The 20,237-nt window shown below is 37.5% G+C and overlaps 1 protein-coding gene across 3 annotated transcripts in view; it reads left to right on the top strand.

Annotated features, from left to right (window-relative positions):
- Positions 1-20,237, top strand: part of HECW2 (HECT, C2 and WW domain containing E3 ubiquitin protein ligase 2) — a 355,083-nt gene that overhangs the window by 316,006 nt on the left and 18,840 nt on the right. For all 3 annotated transcript variants that reach the window (XM_054699957.1, XM_037523745.2, XM_054699958.1), the window contains exons 22-28: positions 5,188-5,340; positions 7,136-7,234; positions 10,247-10,376; positions 11,431-11,577; positions 12,221-12,335; positions 15,509-15,594; positions 16,435-16,547. In XM_054699957.1, the coding sequence (XP_054555932.1) occupies positions 5,188-5,340; positions 7,136-7,234; positions 10,247-10,376; positions 11,431-11,577; positions 12,221-12,335; positions 15,509-15,594; positions 16,435-16,547 (843 nt within the window). The remainder of the gene's footprint in view (positions 1-5,187; positions 5,341-7,135; positions 7,235-10,246; positions 10,377-11,430; positions 11,578-12,220; positions 12,336-15,508; positions 15,595-16,434; positions 16,548-20,237) is intronic.

The following is a 20,237-nucleotide window of genomic DNA, read 5'->3' as shown; positions in this document are numbered from 1 at the left end:
CATGGCCAGCTCAGTAAAAGGCACCTTTCTCTAAGGAAGAATGAGTTCATTATATGTAAGGTGCCATCTCCCTGAGGTCAGTCATCTCTCTTGCAAAGCCATGTTTTGCTGCTTACAAAATAAGCAGCAGTTCTGCATACCACTGATCTAATTCTTGCTCCTTGTTTAAGGCCCTGAACACTCCCATTTATTCCTCAGAAATCTTTAAAAACTTTAAATTATACTTCATTTGCAGGATAACCCAAGTAACCCAAACCTGAAGAAGGGTGCTTTTGTATTGAAGCTTTAGTTGGGTGTCACCCAGCATAATGTCATATTAATTGCTCACAAAATACCTTATTTGCCCATCAGGCCTTTTTAAGTAGCTTAAGAGCCAATGCCTTCTGCTATAAATAGCTTGGTAATCAGAAGGTGCGTAGGCTATGGGTGCCTGAACCAACTTGTAAGAAAGCAGAGCTTTCTTTGTCCCAGAAAACTTGTAGGAAATGATGGTGTGAGTTCCAATGCCATCGTCTTCTTTCATTTTACAGTCTACTTCTGTTGGAATACTGTGTTTTCAGTCATTCTTAGTTGCAAATAAAGAACACGGGAATAAAGTTTACTATTTTAGCAAACACTGGATGCCACTAACATCTTAGATGTTGTGTCAGCCCAGCAACGTGGTGTTTAAAATGCTTTATCTGCACTTCACAGAACTCAAAACTACATTGCCACCTTAAAGACATCTGTGCTTATTCTGAAATGCACTCAGACGCAGCTGTTGGTGTGGCTACACACCCGTTGTCCAGAGTTTCTATATTTCTGTGCCAAGCCTTGAGTTGTGGAACTAACCTAACTGGCAAAACAGGAATGTAACAAACGATCCCTGTGATATGAGTCATATTAACTATTTATATGGAAGAGGTTGCTGAGACATTGCAGGAAGCACATGCATAAGGTGTCCTGCTGGGGCATGTCTTATTTAATTAGGTAGACATATGTAATTTGTAATCTATAACCTGCTTTCAGATACTCAGTTCTAAGTTTTGGATTATAATCAAATCAAGTTTTAAAATATTTTGGCTTTAGAGTGACTCTATCAGTGCTGCTAGAGTTAAAAAAAGGCAGATAAAAACCTGACTGGTTGAGGAAGACACATTTTCCTCTTAGAAGAACTGTTAGCTTTGTTCTCTCTTTGGAAAAAGAAAAGCAGCTTTACTTTTCAACTTAACCTCTCTGGGAATTTTCATCTTGTCATTAGCCAAATGCAGTTATTATCGTTAAAAAGACAGGAACCTGTTAAAATGACACCTTTGTCATTTTAACAAACTTTGTCATATTACCAGATATTAGATCTAGAAATTACAAGTGCTGGGCTGTCTTAGTATAATGTATCTGAGTTATTTCTTAGGTTGTTTGCAAACTGAGTTGTCTTTTAGGGATTGGTGTAACCTGTTAGTGTCATTGAATCAATACTGCACCTGAAGGCAAACTTGTGCTATTATTCATCTGCTATATGCCAAGTAACAATGTAAATAATGTTGGTTTTCTTTTGAGGACATCACAGGGCTCATCTCATTGATTCAACAACATGTATTACTTTATTCCTGTGTATCAGACTAAGTACTTGGGATACAAAAATGAGAAAAATAAAGCCCCTGCCCTCAGTATACTTGGTTATGGTCTAGAAGTGTGTATAGGGGAGGGAGACACAAACATACAATTATAATACATACTGATAAGTGCAGTATTATTAAAACACTGAGAGTTGAAGCTCTTAAAAAATCTGCTATTTCTAACTAAATGACACAGTTTAACTTTAAGCAGGTGAAAACTCATATTACTTTTACCAATTGGCTTTTTGTAAGAAAAATGACTCAGAAACATGTTTCAGCTGACGTGGCCCTTACCCATCACATGCCTCTGCTGCACCCCGTAGGCCTTGCTGATCTCAGTAGTTCCAGCCACTCCCTGATGTTGCTTGGACCTAGGATGTTGTGTCATTTTATGTATCCTTGATGGGATTGTCACTAAAAAAAGAGGATTTATAATAAGTCAGTTGTTTTAATAGAGCAGCATTTTCCTCTTACTTCCTTTTATTATAAAGGTAAGCAAACTTTTTCTCTAAAGGGCCAGATAGTAAATATCTTTGGTGCTGTGGTCATATGTTCCCGGTTGCACCTGCTCAACTGTGCATCGCAGCAGGAAAGTGGTCCTGGACTGTCATAAACAAATGCGCACCGCTGTATTCTGAGAAAACCTAACTTTTTGTCAGGGGTTGGGGCAGATTTGGCCCTCAGGCCATTGTTTGCCAATCCCTGCTCCATAAGCAACATTTTTTTTTTTTTCATCTGATGAACATTTAAAACTTATGGAAGGGTTGGTAGCCTATAAGGTGTAATGAGTATTAAACGTGGAGCCAAACAGCTCATGTCAAGGCCTGGGTCCTTGATACAGCTTTTATTTGAGGCAAGTCAGTGTTTTCTTCAGCCTCTGGTTTTTCTCCTCTGTTAAATGAGGAGGTGGACAAAATGACTTCTTAGATGGCTTTGGCCACAGCTATTCTCTGTTTCTAGAACAAGACAGGGTCTGCTGATGACATTCACCATCGATAGGACATTTAGAGAGGTTTTTACATCGCCAGCAGTCTGGGTAGTCAGGAATCAAGGACTAAGCCTCACAAAGTGAAATTTAGTGGGAAAAATATAGTCTGTGTTTAGGTTTTAAATAGGTGCAACTATGAGCAGATAGGTTGAAAGATTCCTGGGTAGGGTAGTATAGATGAAAGGTTTGAGACTGTAGCTGAGTCAACATAGTAAAGTGACTGCTCCCACAAAGTAGAGTAATTTTGGAGACTACTGTCCAGGAAAAAAGTTAAGAGTCCTTTCTAAGCTCTGTATTCACAAGACCACACATTGAATGTTGTCTTCTGTATTGGACACTAGCCCTTAGATCAGTTTGACTCTGCAGTGTCCAGAGCAGAGGGAACAGGTGACAGAGGACTCCGCCCTGCCTGGAGAGGTTGAGGGAGTGAGGAAACGGCAGAAAGGGAGCAGCGAGCAGGGACTCTACACTGCTAAAGTGAGAGCTCCTATAGAAGGTGACTTTTCAAGATTTTGTAGCTTTAGCGTTTAGACTAATACCCATAACATAACAGGCACTCAGTTTTTGTTGAAAGCAAGCCTCTAAGTATGTGGAGAACGTTTGAATGAGAAGGATTCCATTTCCTGCTGGTAGCGTCAGAGAACCAGAAACTAGGACAGTGGGAGGAAGCCCCGGGAGGCTGCCTTGGTCTCCACTGAAGGAAAGGCATTCCCCTGCTTTGCTCCTGGGAGGGAGCCCCGGTGCTGCTTTGGGAGTTCCCAGGTTATCCAAGGTGCCTCCCAGCCTGGTGACCACATTATATTCAGCTGCCCAGAGAATAGTTCCATTATGCCCACATAAGGTCTCTTTGAACCTGAATCCACTGTTTGCATTTTTCTGTACACAAAGGTTTTCTGTCAGTCTATCCTCGTATCTCCCGAAGTATAGCGTGGACTGTTGGTGTGTGAAATGATTTCAGCTATTACACACACTGACACTTTAATATTTCTTTTTTTTTAAAGATTTATTTATTTATGCATACAAGAACTGGGGTACAGGCCAGAGGTATGGGGGGTGAGAGGATTCACCAGAGACAGAGTGGGGAACAGAACAGGCAGACTGACTGAAATACACTGCTGAGGGGAACAGCTGGTGAGACAGGAGAGGTCTGCTACGCCATGTGGGTCACCTCTCCGGCCAGCTGGAGATTGAATTCATGCTGCAGAGGCTGTGGATAGCTTCACAGGGATGTGCTGTTAACCCCTTGCGCCACCAGGGAGGCCCTAATATTTCTTTTAATGTGTTTTAGAAAAAAATAAAGCTAGCCTATCATAATTCATAAATATTATATGCAAGACATTAGAGAAGCAAATAAATTGACTAGTGAAAGTTGACTTAGTGAAATATCAAGAAAATAACTGTCAATATATCTTTGGATATTGCAAAAACTGAAAAGTATGTGAATAGATGAAACCTGTTCTATGTAAATTATTTTTTAAATGCTCAAGTAAGACATATAAAATAAAAGTCTTTTAATTTTTTCTTAGTAGTATCCCAACTCCCTCTTCCACCCATAAGAGGATCCTTTTCTCCACCACACAATCCCATCCCTGGATAAGACTCAGATGATTTCTTTTTCATTAAAAATATGCAATGATGACCACAGAGGAAATTCCATAAGAGAAAAAAAAGGTGAACAAGAGGAGTCATAAAAACCCTATCACCGCAACTTATCAGTGCTTCCATTCTTTCTTCAGCATTCTTTCCTGTTTTTGAACCCATGTGTAAACTTTTATCATAGGATAGAGTTGCTTTATATTTTTCATGTTAAAATTAGCATATCAAATTGCTTTATTGAATACTCCTCTTTACTGCATATTTTGCTCTCAGCATTTTTGGCCACTTGTCATTCCTCAAACCTAACACAATTGTTTCTCATACTTTACTTTAACCCTGATGTCTTGAAAGTAGAGTGGAATTTACACTGCAGTTCAGGTGCTAGAGTTTCAGCCTCTTCTTCAAATACCTTCCCTAGAGAGATTTAGATACCTTCATTTATCTTGACTATAATTTTCCTTGGTATTTTTTAGTTTAAAGTTTTTACTTCAGTCCTAATCATTTCATCTTTGCCTCTGGACACCCCAGGGGAGGTCCTGTAACTAAAATCCTCTCACTAATTTACTGAAATCCTTCTTCCTCCATCTAAAAATGTTTCAGGAATCCATAAGGGACTGCATGTCCTATGGTGATAGGTAGGGTGCTCCCTCTGGTTGTACCCTGTTTAAATAAAACATTCCTATTGCGCTTCTTTCCCATCACCTCATTCCAGACATTTAAAATATTTACCTTTTGTATATATTTATATAATCAAATTAGTAGGATCTTTCCTATTCATTATCTGAGGAGTAGCTTTATTTTGATATGTTCTCTATGAATGTCCATATTCTGGGTCAAGACATGGGTGAGATTAGGAACCATTGAGCACACAATTTGTTTTGGACAGTCCTGAAATGTTGACAGTTAGACTTGTAATGAAGGCTGTACAGAAAGTCAAACTCTAAAAATATATGCAGTATGTAGAAAGCATAATAATAACTGGCTTTTCTTTTCATGGATTTTTTAAAGGCTGGATTACAGTGGACCTTCCAGAGAGTTTTTCTTCCTGGTATCCAGAGAACTTTTTAACCCATATTATGGCTTATTTGAATATTCAGCCAATGACACATACACAGTACAAATAAGTCCCATGTCTGCTTTTGTAGACAATCACCATGAATGGTAAGTATTTTTTTCCCAGAATTTTTTTTCATTTGATTTTCTGTCACATTCGTTTTTGTGGGATCCTATTTTTCTTTTAACAACTTTTTTTCCCTTGGAGAAAAATCCTATTTTCAGTTAAATTCTTCATTTGACTCATGTTTTGTGGTCCAATTCAGATATATAAGGAGGCTTCTGGCTAGTAATAGATTATGTTCCATAAGGTCATGTTTAGTGAACTAGGAGGGATTCAAAAGGTTTTTGCCATGAAGAGACAGTTATGGATGATGTTAAGATCCCAGAGAGATTCCTAAATCTCTCTCTGCACCGTTGGACATCTCTGTGCTCTGAGGTGGGGAGAGGTGATGAGGGAAGGTACTGAGGGTGCTGGGCTTTCAGGACAGTCCTTGGGGAAGTGACTGGCAGTGGGAGAGGGGCAGGACAGGGGGTCAGCTGACTGATGTGATGAAGATATTCCAGTAGGTATGGAGTGTGGATGGGATGACTTTGAGGAACTGAGAGTAGGAGAGAAACATGGCAGGACAGGAGTGGAATATCACAGGGGGGACACCTTACTATATATTGAAGCCATTTGAGATTGGTAGCCAAGAACTGCCCCTTTCCTAATTTCTCACACAAAGTCATTGAGAAAAGCCAGTATGGGATTCCCATGTGGACTTTATATATTCTGCAAATCCCAAATTGCACTCTTTCCAAACATCTTATTTAAAAAAAACAAAACAAAACCCTGCATCGATAGACTTTTAACATTTTTATAACTCTTCTTTGCTTGTCCTATTTGTTTTCACTAATAACAATAGAAAATAAAAATATGAGTAGGATTCATGAAAAGATTATGAGTCATGACGTTAATGTTGGTGGGTGGAGAACATTAACTTGTAGGACTTATTCTTCAAATCAGCTTCCATTTAGCTACAATTTGGAATCCTCCTAACTGTTGCTATTGCAGTTAGGCTAACGTAAGTGGAAATAAAGAAAAACAAAGCTGCCGGACATTAATCTTAAAATGACTGCCTGGCACTAAAATTACAGACAAACAATATGAACCTTAGTCTGTACATCCTCTGTATGGATTTATACTTTGGGAAGGCATCAGACTTTCAGAGTTAGAAACTTGAGTACTTTTGAAAGAGAAAATAAGTGTACATCTCAGTCAGCAAATCCAGTCATGACAGATACATTTAATAAAGTTTCCAAAATGATTCAGAATAGAATTGAACCTTGAAATTTTAGAGAACAGAATATCCCATGAGGAACTCCCCCAAAAGTCCACATGCATAATTCTTGGATGGCGACAGTTACCGGGTTTGAGAAAGAAGAGGGGTAGGAACTTTCCAATCTGAGATTGGGCTTTTCCTCAGGAGGGAATTGCTGCTGGATTTGTATTAGAGAAATCCTGCCAATGTTCATGACTGCAAACTAGAAGGGGATGATATTTTCCCCACCACTCACCGTAATCTCATTCAGTCAAAAGCTCTTAGAAGTAATTTGGGGAAATTTTACCGACATGCTCACAGGAAATTCCGGTTGGCCATGTGGGGTGCTACATGGTTGACATGGTATGAAGCTGGTATGTTCTCTGTATATCACAGTGAAACAGATGAATCTTCAACAAGTGAGTATGACTATTGGCCTCATGAAGTCACAGCTTAAAATTCACGCATACTCATGGACCTTGTAGGCAATGAAACTGGACAAATTTAGATGGGAAGAGCTAGAAGCCATTCTAGAAAGCAAATAGATCCACTTAGAAACTGCACCACAAGGTGTAAACTCTCACTCTTTTCCTTCACAGGTTCCGTTTCAGCGGTAGGATCCTTGGTCTTGCACTAATACACCAGTATTTGTTGGATGCCTTCTTCACAAGACCCTTTTATAAGGCTCTTCTCAGAATGTAAGAGTATTTCTGTTGCTTGGGTAGTTAGCATGTAAGAACGCAACAGTTCCTTTACCGAAAGGGATCCTTTGTCAGAATGATTTATTTGCCTATTATCTCAAGTCTTTTGTTATTAAACTTAATAGTGGTTAGATTTCTGAAATAAATGCATTTTCAAATATGGTTTCTATGTTTTTCCTTTATTCCTGTCTTGCCCCCAATGTCTTAATTTTGCTGTGCTCCAAATAATTTATTCTCATTTGCTGCGACACATGTTTCTTTAAAGCAATTGTACTTCAAATACAGCACTGGAATTCCTGTGGTATTAATGCCGATTATTAATAGAATAGTTGTGGGTTAGTCTTGGTGACTCACAGCCCCTATCCTTTATGAGATGCAGTTTAGATTTTGCTTTATGCAAACTTTCAACTGCTTGCTTTTGGTTCCAATTTTCATTCTCTTTTTATTGTTTTTGGTTTCTTTTTTGCTTATTGTTTATAATTTTCTCGAGACTCCCTTATATGCAAGACAGTTATTTGTGTTGTCAGAGGAGATGCAAGCATTCATAAAACGTCTTCATTGTTATCACAGTGAAAGGCTGCATTTATCGTGAGATCAAGAGTCAATAGTTTCTGTCCTATAATCAGTAGTCATTTACAAGGCTGCACAGGAAGAGGCAACTCTCAAGGGGCTAGTAGCTCAAACTTTTCAATGAGAAAGAACAGAATGATTGCTTAGCTCTGTCCAACTCACTCCCTAAACAAGGCCTCATACCTCTTTTCTATAAAATGGAAGCCTTGACCTCAAATGAAAGTAAGCAGTGGTTTTCTAATGGGCCCTTAAGAGGGTCACTGGGAAGACTTCTGCTTTCTTCCCCTTTTGATGTCTAGGCAGATGAAGCACTACCCCAGTCTCCACCTATGTATACTTGACTTTTTTCCCCACTGGCACTCATGGTGTTATACTCTCTTGTCCCCTTTCACTTTGATGTCTCCTTTGTGGGATGCATCTCTCCTAGACCTGAGTGTTCCTAAAACTTCCATTTCTTGGGCCCTGCTTTTCTCCTTCTGTGTGCTTTCATAGGAAAATTTCTTCACTTGTGTCCTCTCCTATTGACTCGGATCTGCAGCCTCAGTTTTGACCTCCCTTGACTTGTAGGACTGGGAGGGCGGTCTCTAGGCACCTCAAAATCAATATGGTTAAAGAAAAACTTATATACTCGCCCTGATCTAAAAATGTACCTTCTCCCATGAGCCCTGTCACAGTTAACGGTGTCAATGTTTTCAATTCCCTCTGCTCAGAAATTGGGACTCTAACAGGGACGGCACGTAGACCCACATGCTCTACTTTCCCCAACTACATCCAGTCCCACAGTAGAGTTCACAGAGTATTTATGGCCCTTTTTCCTGCTGGCTCGTTGTGTCCTCAGGAATTTTTTCATAAAGCACTCAAGACTGGCAATTAGTCAGAAGTGGATTGCAATATAGGTTCATTTGCTTGTCCTATTTTAGATATCCTTATTTATATACCTCCTTAGTAAAGCCATTTACTAATTTCCACATTTGCCTCCTAAATAATTCTTAAATCCAACTGCTCCCCTTTATCCTTAATAACACTACCCTAATTAAAACCTTATTTTTACTTTGAGCAGATGACCGTAGTGGTCAGTTAATTGAACTCATCTTCTACTAATAACCACTTCACCCCCCATTTAAAATAATTGTCTACATTGTGACTTTCTGAGAAATAATTGAAGTCACATCTCATATCTGATCATGTCCTTCTCTGTCTTGAACTATCAGTAATTCTGAATCACCACGCTCCTAAACAACTGACATTCAGGAACTGCTGCCACTCCCTTCCCAGCCCCATTCTCTGGAAATTCAGTCTGTGGCTAACATGGGTGCCGCCAGTGTGCTAGGAGTGGTCTGCATACTCCATGCCTTTGTTCTTTGCTCATGGCCTTCTCCCCTTTCCCTGTCTCTCTTTCCCCCAATTCTCCTGCTTTTCATCCATCCCTCTTTCCTCTCCAGCTTTTACACATCTTGCAAATTTAATGTGCATTTCATCTACTCAAGAGGAGCTTGTCCTGAATCTGTGGTCAAAGTAAATGTTCTGCAGATTTGCTGTGAGAGCTCTTGTATTTATCTTAAAAAAAAAAATTGGAGTGTACATATAAAATGGTGCACAAGTTATGAGTGTTTCACAACCCCTGCCATCCCATGTAGCCTTATGTTACCTTGTCTGTCTGCTCCCCAGCTAGACTGTTAGCTCCTTGAGGACAGTAACTGTTCGTCAAATAGCTATTAAGATGTTTGGCATCTACTTGATAATTATAAATGTTTAGACTGAACCAAACAAAATGACCTTTAAAATTGGGTTGATGGGAGGAAGTCTTGGAACAACTAAGTAAATTGGTTTCTACCACCTTACAACAGGGGCATATAATAGTAAATTCACCTCTTATAGATCTTCCTCTCAGCCATAAAAAAAGAAGAGAGAAATATAGAAAAGCAGCATAACTGTAGAGAGATTCTGTGGCTTGCTATTTTCAGAATCATAGAAAGAATAAGGACTATGAAGGAAAAGGACATATATGTGATTATGAATCATAAAATCTAATCTTTGGGGGAAATTAAAGCTACACTATAGAAACTTACAAAGGATTTCTAACTAGAAGAACAGTATTTTGAGGTAGCAAATAGAACCAAAAAAATATAAGACCCATGTTGTCGGCCCCCAGTCTATTTCCTGCTTTGGCATCAGTGTGGATAACTGCAGATGACAGCTGTTCTTTGTGTCTCCTGTTCTGTGTCTGTGAAATGATATACCGATTCCAGGATTTTATGATTTTATAATAAATTCTGAATTATTTCACTGGTTTAGCTACTCAACTTTACTAAGAACTTTCCAGATATCACTTACTTAGTTATTATTATTATCTTTACTTCTTGGTTTCTTCCCTTATGTTTTTGGGTTTTCGCTGATAGTCATGCCTACATATTTGTTTCTCGCTGTTTGTCATCTTAGTTTGTGTGACTTGAGTGATCTAGAATACCTTGATGAAGAGTTTCACCAGAGCCTGCAGTGGATGAAAGACAATGACATCCATGACATCCTGGATCTCACGTTCACTGTGAATGAAGAAGTGTTTGGACAGGTCTGTGTATGTGAATGCCTGGTGACAAAGTACAGTACTGGTTGATGAAGACTTAATTCAGTGGCTAAAATCAGATACTTATTTGTGATTTGTTGGGTGATTTAAACCTGTAGAAAGTTACAATAATATTGGTTAAAAAGATTATTCTAAAGCCAAGTGCAGATGAAGGTGGCCTAATTTACAGATGGTGATTACCATTTGTGTTTTGTCAGCGATCCTCTATTTCCAGTTAAAATAGCAGCATAAGATTTTTAGAATGCTCCTTGTATAAAATGTAATTTTTAAAAATTTAAAATATAAAAATTAAAAATTTAAAATTTAAAAATTTCATGCTATCCCAGTTTGAAAATTTAATTGACATTTGTGCCTAACTGTTAAATTTAACTGAAGTTAACAATCCAATTAAAATTGATTGTTTTAAAACTGAAGGAAAGTTAACTATTTTGGTGAAAGTTTGAGAACATACTGGGTTTTTTTCAAAGTAGGTAGAATAGCTGGTTAAACTGTTTCTTTCAAAGGTTATATACTAGTTCATATGTAAAATTCTTATTGAGCTATTAATTAACATTTGACTGCTCTCCAAAATTTTATATATTTTGGAAAATTCTCAGTTTAACATTCACTTGAATGTAATTCTGCTTTCTTAAGTAAATCTTTATTAAATATTGGCTTTTTATATTTAGTGACTCTGAACCCTAAAGAAATTTGTGAATGTGTGTTTTTGTCAAACATTCAAATAGCAGTGGGTTAGAATCTGGAGCCAATTCATTCTCATTTAAAAGATTTATTTATTTTGTTAGGATTTAAAACTTAACCTTCAGCATTTGCAATACATTTCCTTAATCTCTGGGGCTTGTGGACATCAACTCAGTGTTCCTTTTCACAGAACTTCTGTGTGCACCTGGGCTCCCCTCTGGTGCCTCACCCCCTGCAGTGGGATGTGCCGGCCAGGTTAGGAACAGGTTGCTGGCTGATTGTAGCTTGTTGGTAGCAGTGTTCACACAGTACCATGAGTATTGCTTTTTGATCAGTCCTTTGGGTTTTTTCATCTCAGATTACCGAACGTGAATTAAAACCAGGGGGTGCCAATATCCCAGTCACAGAGAAGAACAAGAAGGAGTACATCGAGAGGATGGTGAAATGGAGGATTGAGAGGGGTGTTGTGCAACAGACCGAGAGCTTAGTGCGTGGCTTCTATGAGGTGAAGACAAGCAGGAGTGGGGCTTTGTCGTCTGATATTCATTTATACTATAGTCAGTCTTGCTGTATTTTATGTATGTGCAATATTGCCATTTTTCTTTGGCTGTATTTGTTGTTGCTTTTTCAATGTAAAAACTCCAGCGTTTTTTTCCCTGTGTATTTCATGGATGCAAAAAAAGCCTAATACTGTTATAAGAGATCATTGAAATAAAATAACCCAAGTTCAAATAGCATCTGACAATTTAATGATTACCAAAAACATTTTTAAGTCCTGCATCTTACTTATGCTTAGATATAGGTAATCAAATCTCATGCTTGAAGTGTGAAATGATCATATCAGGCGGTCAGAGGTTATTGTTTCAAGTCTTTCATTGACTTCTATATGAGGACTATATCTTCAGAAATGTAAACCTAACTGGATTTATCAGTGGTCAATTAGAAAAACAGTTGTGTTGACACAAATATCATCATCTTTCTTCTAAAAATATTTTTGTAGCGAGCTTTATAGTTTTTAAAATGCCAATGCAGAGTCTGTCCATATTATTCCTCAACCTCCTTGTGCCTCATTTTCTGATGAAACTGAGATTATGGTTGAAATTTCTTCAGGTTCTTAAGCCATGCCCTATATTCTTTTTGCTCCACAGGTGGTGGATGCGAGGCTGGTATCTGTCTTTGATGCAAGAGAATTAGAACTGGTCATCGCAGGCACAGCTGAAATAGACCTAAGTGATTGGAGAAACAACACAGAATACAGAGGAGGTGAAATTTGATTTATAGATAGCTGGATTTTGTGTTTCAAGTTAAAGGTGGGAAATGGTTCCACATGCACTCTAATCATAGGTCTGATGCAGTCTTCTTTGAGACCTTGGGCAAGGTACATTCCCTTCTTTAGCTACTTACCTCATCTCTCCAGTGAAGGAAGAACTGTTTACACACCATCTAAGGATGTCATAACTCTTAATTGTTGGTGAAGAAATGCGGCCATTAGAACACTAATTAATTGTTTTATGGTGTTGGTGAAGCACGAGGGAGCTCACATCCAGCTGTTCCAACCCCACCTAGTCCACCTTCATTCTATAACTCAAATGGCACACCCTCAGAGCTTCCGAATAAGCAAACAAAGTTATTCTGCATTTCACTAAACTACTTAACACTTGTAATTCACTATTGAAACACATGAATGGAATAAGACATTCTTCAAAATTCAAGAAGTTTATTGAAAAAGTTTTTCTAAATTAAGCTTTGAGTTCAACTGAAAAGGAGACTACTGTATAATTAGTTAAAAGTTGCACTGACACATTACCAATGTGAAATGTTAAAAGGGCAACTCTGTACATCAGTACAAATTTTTAAATGGTAATTGGAATCAAAGCCATTGAAATTTGATTGCGTTTGAAAGGGACTTACTGGTAACCCAAAGTTAAAGTTTTATCTAATAATTTTTTAAATATTTATTTATTTATGCATACAAGAACTGGGGTACAGGTCAGAGGTGTGGGGGGTGAGGGGGTTCACCAGAGACATAGTGGGGAACAGAACAGGAGGAGTGACTGAAATACACTGCTGAAGGGAGCAGCGGGTGAGTCAGGAGAGGTCTGCTGTGCCATGTGGGTAGCTCCCTGGCCTGGATAGAACTTGTGCTGCAGTGGCTGCAGATAGCTTCATAGGTTGCGTCTTAACCACTTGTGCCAGCAGGGAGGCCCTATTTAATAATTTTAAGCAAAGAAAAAATATGCTTTCTGGAAAGCTGCTATGAAGTCTTCAAAAAGTCATAACAAATAACAGTTGTTTTGGTTTTGGCTTTTTGTTTTTTTTTAACTCAAAATGTAAGAGGTTTGCAGGACTTCTGAACTTGGAGAGTGAAAAACACCAAAGTTAAGTCACTGAATTAATTACTTAGCAAAATTAATTGAGTATTGAACAGTTCTCCAAATATCTGTGGATTGAAACAAAGATTAAAAATTAATTTGAAAGTTTTGAAGTAAGAAATGGTTTACCATTTGCTATATTACTTTTATTTTTGTTTACACATGGCTCTTCCATGTCCTCATTGTTGTATGGCAGGCCTTATGCACCCATTTTCTCTGAAAGGCAGTATTAAATTGCAATCTCCTGCCGCGCCTGCTGCTCCCCTCAGCAGTGTACTTCATGAGTCTGCCTGTTCTGTTCCCTGCTCTGGCTCTGGTGAATCCTCTCACACTTCCATGCTTCTGTCAGTACCCAGTGCTTGTATAAATAAATAAATAAATCTTTTTAAAAAAATTGCAGTCTCCACTGCTGCTATTTCAGAAGTCTAGTTGCTGTAATAATTCTTTTCCAGTTGACCCTAGGTATAATCTATATATGACCTTGGTTATAGTAACTTTGTTAGCCAAACTATTTACACAATGTTGAGCACATTTGTCCAACACAGAACATAATTCACATCTTACTATAAATATTAGTTCATTCCTTTCTTTCAGGAGATACTAATCTCAGTGTTACTAATCAAATATGTCATTTCTGTATTTGTACAGTATAAATTTGTATTCACCGTGTGTGACTAATCAAATACCCATTTTTATGGTTATTGTAAATCTTGTCGAATGGACTCCATGGGAGTAGAGTATGGGGTTGATGGGGGTCTGGGGAAAGGGGAGTTGGGGCAGTCAGGGAAAGGGTAAAATACTTAGCTGCCATGTTTGCTAACCCAACTAGTTGGCACTGAATGAAGAAGCAGTTCTGCTGCCACTTACCATATGTTCATAAGGCAGTTGTGTATAGAGAATATGATGAAGCCCCTCCAAAATGTTTGGCACAAACAACAAAGGAGAGGATGAAAGGGCAGATTCATGAGGTCAAAAAACTGAGCTATAAAGAGCCCAAAGCACTTTATTTATCTCATTTTATAGATGACAAAACTATTTGCCCAGCACCAAGTAGCTAGATAGACTTTGCCAAAGGCAGGACATGAAACCTATGCATCACCGAGTACAGTCTAGTTTTATTTACCCTTCTCTTGGATCCTTTTCTTCTCCAAAGGCAATAAACACTGATTAAGCAGTGAACAACAATAAAGACTAGATACTCCCAATCCTACACCATTGAAACATGCGGAAAAATTCAAATTTTCCACCTTCCCTTAAAGGTCTACCGATTTCAGACTTATTTCTGCTGACTCAGGATTGAAGTGGCTTGTATACATTGAATATGTCAATTAGTTGGTTTGAATCACTAATTGTACCTTAATCATTGTCAGGCTTCTCTCTGAACTTAATTTTTATTGCAAGGTTTTGGAATTCACGATCCACCCATGGGGTGATAGTTTTTGACATTTTATTAGATTCTACTGAAATCTGGAATAAAAATACTACACAGGGTAATGATTATTTGCAGTTTATGAATGAAGGAATTAAAATAATATGATTACTTTTCCTTTTTAATTAATAAATCTATGTGAGAATGATTTGACTTTAAAATGTGAACATTACATATGGTTTTTAAGGTAGTTTGCAACTATGACTTTTATTTGCATAATTATTTGATTAATATGTTTCCTTTACCAGAAATTCTGCGAAGGTTTCTTCTCTTTGCCATATACTAAACCCCCAAATTTAGTATAATTCTTGGATAGTGATACTTGAAAATTATTTCAAGTTAATTTGAATGACCAAGAGAGTTAAACATATCCTGTAACAAGAGTTATATTTTTCAAAAATGATATGGTTAAAATGACTCATTCATTATTCTCTCCATTAGTTATATTTAGTGTTTTTATTTGATGTTTGACACTCATTTAATCATATTTACAGGGTAATTCCTTAGTCTGAAATAATAGGTAACTTTAAAGAATCTGAGATGATGGTTTATGTCTGGATCCTTTTGTCAACATATCTCAGGGGATTAATATAGAATTTTCAAAATGAAATGGTATTTTATGATTGGCTTCATAGGCTATCATGACAATCATATTGTAATTCGATGGTTCTGGGCTGCAGTGGAAAGATTCAACAATGAACAACGACTAAGGTTGTTACAGGTAAGATGTCATTTGTAAATCTTTTTAATGCATTAAAATAATTGTTAATAGAATTATATATTTTCAAGAAGCGCTAAATAATCTGAATAAGTGCATTTCATGTTTGTCTGGACATATGGATGGGATACACTATTGCCAGACATTCTGATTGCATGTTTTTGTGGCTCCATCATTATGCAGAACATCCCTAACTAAGTTAAAGCATTTCATTAGAGTTGTGAAGAAGTACCAGCTCCAGTGCAAGAATCCCAAGAACAGTATCTGCCTATAGGGAAGTTTTGTCCCTTCAGCAATGGGCCCCAGGTTCTCTATAACCTATATCCATAGCCACAGAAAGAGATGATCTTTAGTTCCTTAAGATGTCACCCAGTTCTTTGATAAAGAGGCCTTATCTCCATGTAAGAACATTGGAAAAGAACATTGGGAAAACTAACTCATGAAACTTTTCTCTTGTTTATAGTTACACAGGGCAGCAATTGCTGGTTGGTTTCCTCTAAGGAAATATTAGACAGAGGAAGCCGCTCTGGATGTGCAGGCAGACCCTGACCAATAACCCATGTTTAGCTCCTTTGGTTCAAGGATCTGGTTCTCAAATTTGCATCAGGGACTGAAGCTAACTAAGTAGACTTCGGTTAATTGATGCACCTGATTTAAATAATCTGAAATGGGAAATAGCTTCTGAACTCATTGGCTGCTTGGGGCACCTTCTCCTACAAACACACAACATCCCTGCCCCTTTATAATGCACTGTCCTTTCCCAGCACCTCTGTATAAAGTGATATCATGTCTTTCCCGGCAGGGGTCTCTGACTTCACCTTCTTCTGTTTTCTTGGATTATAGTTTGTTACAGGCACATCCAGCATTCCCTATGAAGGATTTGCTTCTCTCCGAGGGAGTAATGGCCCACGAAGATTCTGTGTGGAGAAATGGGGGAAAATCACCGCTCTTCCCAGGTAAGATTAAAAAACAAAATTCCTTTACTGTCACTACAGTGTCCTAGTGGAAACCCCAATATATGCCTGTATTGATAACTTTTTTATATCAAAAGTTTTGGAAAACACAAAAAAAACTTTTTGAATGAATTGATCTCTCATTACCTTTCTAAATGGAGGCAGAAAAGATCTTCCTGCATAGTTACAATATACCATACATACCTAAAAAATGTAACACATGACAAAATCAAAGCATTTGCTAGTAAAGCAACATTGGTCATAGTCCTTGTGGTTTTTTGGGATTATGGCTCTAATTTAAATGGCTTCAGAAGCTCTAGTTTTAAGTTTATATTAATAACTATTTAGAATTCCTTCACCAAAGATTGTCTGTATGGTTTCTAAAGAATATGAATGTGGTGTGTAATTCTTTTTTTTTTTTTTTTTTTTTTTTTTTTTTTTTTTTAAATATTAAATTTTATTTTTATATTCCCCCATACAATTGCAAACGCCCAATTCTGACCCCAATCCTTTCCCCCCGCCCCCCAAAAAGTGTCTCTGGTTCATAGTTTTTTGTTGACTTTGATTTTCACTTTCTTATATTCATTTTCCTGGTCCCTTATTTAAGTTTTCTAGATTCCTGCTATGAGTGAGACCATCCGGTATTTTTCTTTTTCTTTTTGGCTTATTTCACTGAGCATGATCCCTTCCAGTGCCATCCATGTTGCTGCAAATTGCATGTGTTTATCTTTTTTGAATGCTGAGTAATATTCCATGGTATATATGTACCACATCTTCTTGATCCAGTCATCTATTTTTGGGCATTTGGGTTGTTTCAAAGCTTAGCTATTGTAAACAGTGCTGCTATAAACATAGGGGTGCAGGTGCTCTTTGGAATTGATGTTTCTGTGTCCTTTGGGTAAATACCTAGGAGTGGAATTGCTGGATCATATGGAAGCTCTATGTTTAGTAGGTCCAGAAATCTCCACACAGCTCTCCATAGTGGTTGAACCAGTTTGCACTCCCACCAACAGTGCACAAGAGTTCCTTTTTCTCCACATCCTCGCCAACATTTGTTGTTGCTAGTTTTTTTAATATGTGCCATTCTCACTGGTGTGAGATGGTATCTCATGGTAGTTTTGATTTGCATTTCCCTGATTACAAGTGATGTTGAACATTTTTTCATATGTCTGTTGGCCATTTGCATTTCCTCTTCAGAGAAGTTTCTTTTTAGCTCTTCTGCCCATTTTTTGACTGGATTATTTTCTTTGTTGTTGCTGAGTCTCATCAGCTCTTTGCAGATTTTTGTGATCAGTCCTTTATCATTAGTGTTGGGTGCAAAAATGTTCTCCCAGTTGGTGGGGTTTCTCTTTGTTTTTGTTATTGTCTCTTTTGCTGTGCAGAAGCTCTTTAATTTGATGTAGTCCCAGCTGTTTATCTTTGTCTTCACTATCACTGCTTTGGGTGATGTGTCTGTAAAGATGTCTTTGATGTGCAAATCCCGTAGTGTTTCGCCTATATTTCCTTCTATGTATTTTATGGTTTCAGGTCTTATGTCTAGTTCTTTAATCCATTTTGAGTTGATTTTTGTGTATGGTGTGAGGTAGTGGTCAAGCTTCATTCTTTTGCATGTAGCGACCCAGTTTTCCCAGCACCATTTATTGAACAAACTTTCTTTGCTCCAATGCATAGTCTTTGCTCCTTTGTCAAAGATTAGTTGACCATAAATCTGTGGGTTTATTTCTGGATTTTCTGTTCGATTCCATTGGTCTGTATGTCTGTTCTTGTTCCAATACCATGCAGTTTTGATGATTATGGCTTTGTAGTATAGTTTGAAGTCTGGGAGTGTGATGCCTCCATTTCCTTCTTTTTTTTCAGTAGAGCTTTGGCTATTCGGGGTTTTTGTGATTCCATATGAATTTCATCAATAATTGTTCTATTTCTTTGAAGAATGCCATTGAGATTTTGATTGGAATAGCATTGAATCTGTATATTGCTTTTGGTAGGATGGCCATTTTAATAATGTTTATTCTTCCAATCCATGAGCAGGGGATGTCTTTCCATTTCTTTGTGTCTTCTTCTATTTCTTTTAACAGTGTTTTATAGTTTTCTTTGTATAGGTCCTTTACCTCTTTTGTTAGATTTATTCCCAAATATTTGATTTTTTTTGTTTCGATAATAAAAGGGATGGTTTTTTTGATTTCTTCTTCTTCAGATTTGTTGTTTGTGTATAGGAAGGCTACTGACTTTTGCGTGTTGATTTTGTATCCTGCCACTTTACTGAACTGACTGATGAGTTGAATTAGTTTTTCTGTGGAGATTTTGGGGTTCTCTATGTATATTATCATATCATCTGCAAATAGTGATAGTTTGACTTCTTCTTTTCCTATTTGGATTCCTTGGATGTCTTTCTCTTGTCTTATTGCTCTGGCTAGGACTTCCAGTATTATATTGAAAAGCAGTGGTGAGAGTGGACATCCTTGTCTTGTTCCAGATCTTAATGGAATTGCTTTCAGCTTTTCACCATTGAGAATGATACTGGCTGTTGGCTTCTCATAGATGGCCTTTATGATGTTGAGGTATGTTCCTTGTATCCCAAGAATTTCAAGGGCTTTTATCATGAATGGGTGTTGCACTTTGTCGAAAGCTTTCTCAGCATCTATTGATATTATCATATGGTTTTTATATTTCTTTTTGTTGATGTGTTGGATAACGTTGATTGATTTTCGGATGTTAAACCATCCTTGTGCCCCTGGAATGAATCCAACTTGGTCGTGGTGAATTATCTTATGGATACATTGTTGGATTCTGATAGCTAAAATTTTATTGAGGATTTTTGCATCAGTGTTCATTAGGGAGATTGGCCTATAGTTTTCCTTTTTTGTGTTGTCCTTATTCGGTTTTGGTATTAGTGTAATATTGGCTTCATAGAACGTGTTTGGTATTGTCCCTTCCTTCTCAATTTTTTGGAAGAGTTTGTGAAGGATAGGCACTAATTCGTCTCTGAATGTTTGGTAGAATTCATTTGTAAATCCATCAGGCCCTGGGCTTTTGTTTTTGGGAGGTTTTTAATTACCATTTCAATTTCGCTGCTTGTAATTGGTCTGTTTAGGTGTTCTATTTCTTCTTTATCTAGCTTTGGGTGATTGTAGAGTTGTAGGAATTTGTCCATCTCCTCTAGATTGTTGAACTTGTTTCCATATAACTGTTCATAGTAGTTACTGATTATTCTTTTGATTTCTGCTGTGTCCGTTGTGATTTCTCCTCTTTCATTTATGATTCTGTGTATTTGTGCTTTCTCCCTTTTTTCCTTTGTGAGCCTGGCTAGGGGTTTGTCTATTTTATTTATTTTTTCAAAGAACCAGCTCTTGGTTTCATTGATCTTTTGGATTGTTTTTTTAGTTTCAATTTCATTTATTTCTGCTTTGGTTTTTATTATTTCTTTTCTTCTACTGGTTCTGGGGTTTTTTTGTTGTTCTTTTTCTAGATCTTTGAGCTTCGAGATTAGTTTGTTTCTTTGAGTTCTTTCTTGTTTTTTGATGTGAGCTTCTATTGCTATATATTTTCCTCTTATTACTGCTTTTGCTGCATCCCATACATTTAGGATATTGGTGTCCTCCTTGTCATTCAATTCAAAGAATTTTTTAATTTCTTCTTTGATCTCCTCGTTAGTCCAGTGGTCTTCCAGTAGTGTGGCTTTTAATCTCCATGAGG

Source organism: Talpa occidentalis, unplaced genomic scaffold (assembly GCF_014898055.3).
Source record: "Talpa occidentalis isolate TD23 unplaced genomic scaffold, MPIMG_talOcc4v2.1 talOcc4.3, whole genome shotgun sequence".
Lineage (NCBI taxonomy): Eukaryota > Metazoa > Chordata > Mammalia > Eulipotyphla > Talpidae > Talpa > Talpa occidentalis.
This window is presented reverse-complemented; position numbering and strand designations above follow the sequence as displayed.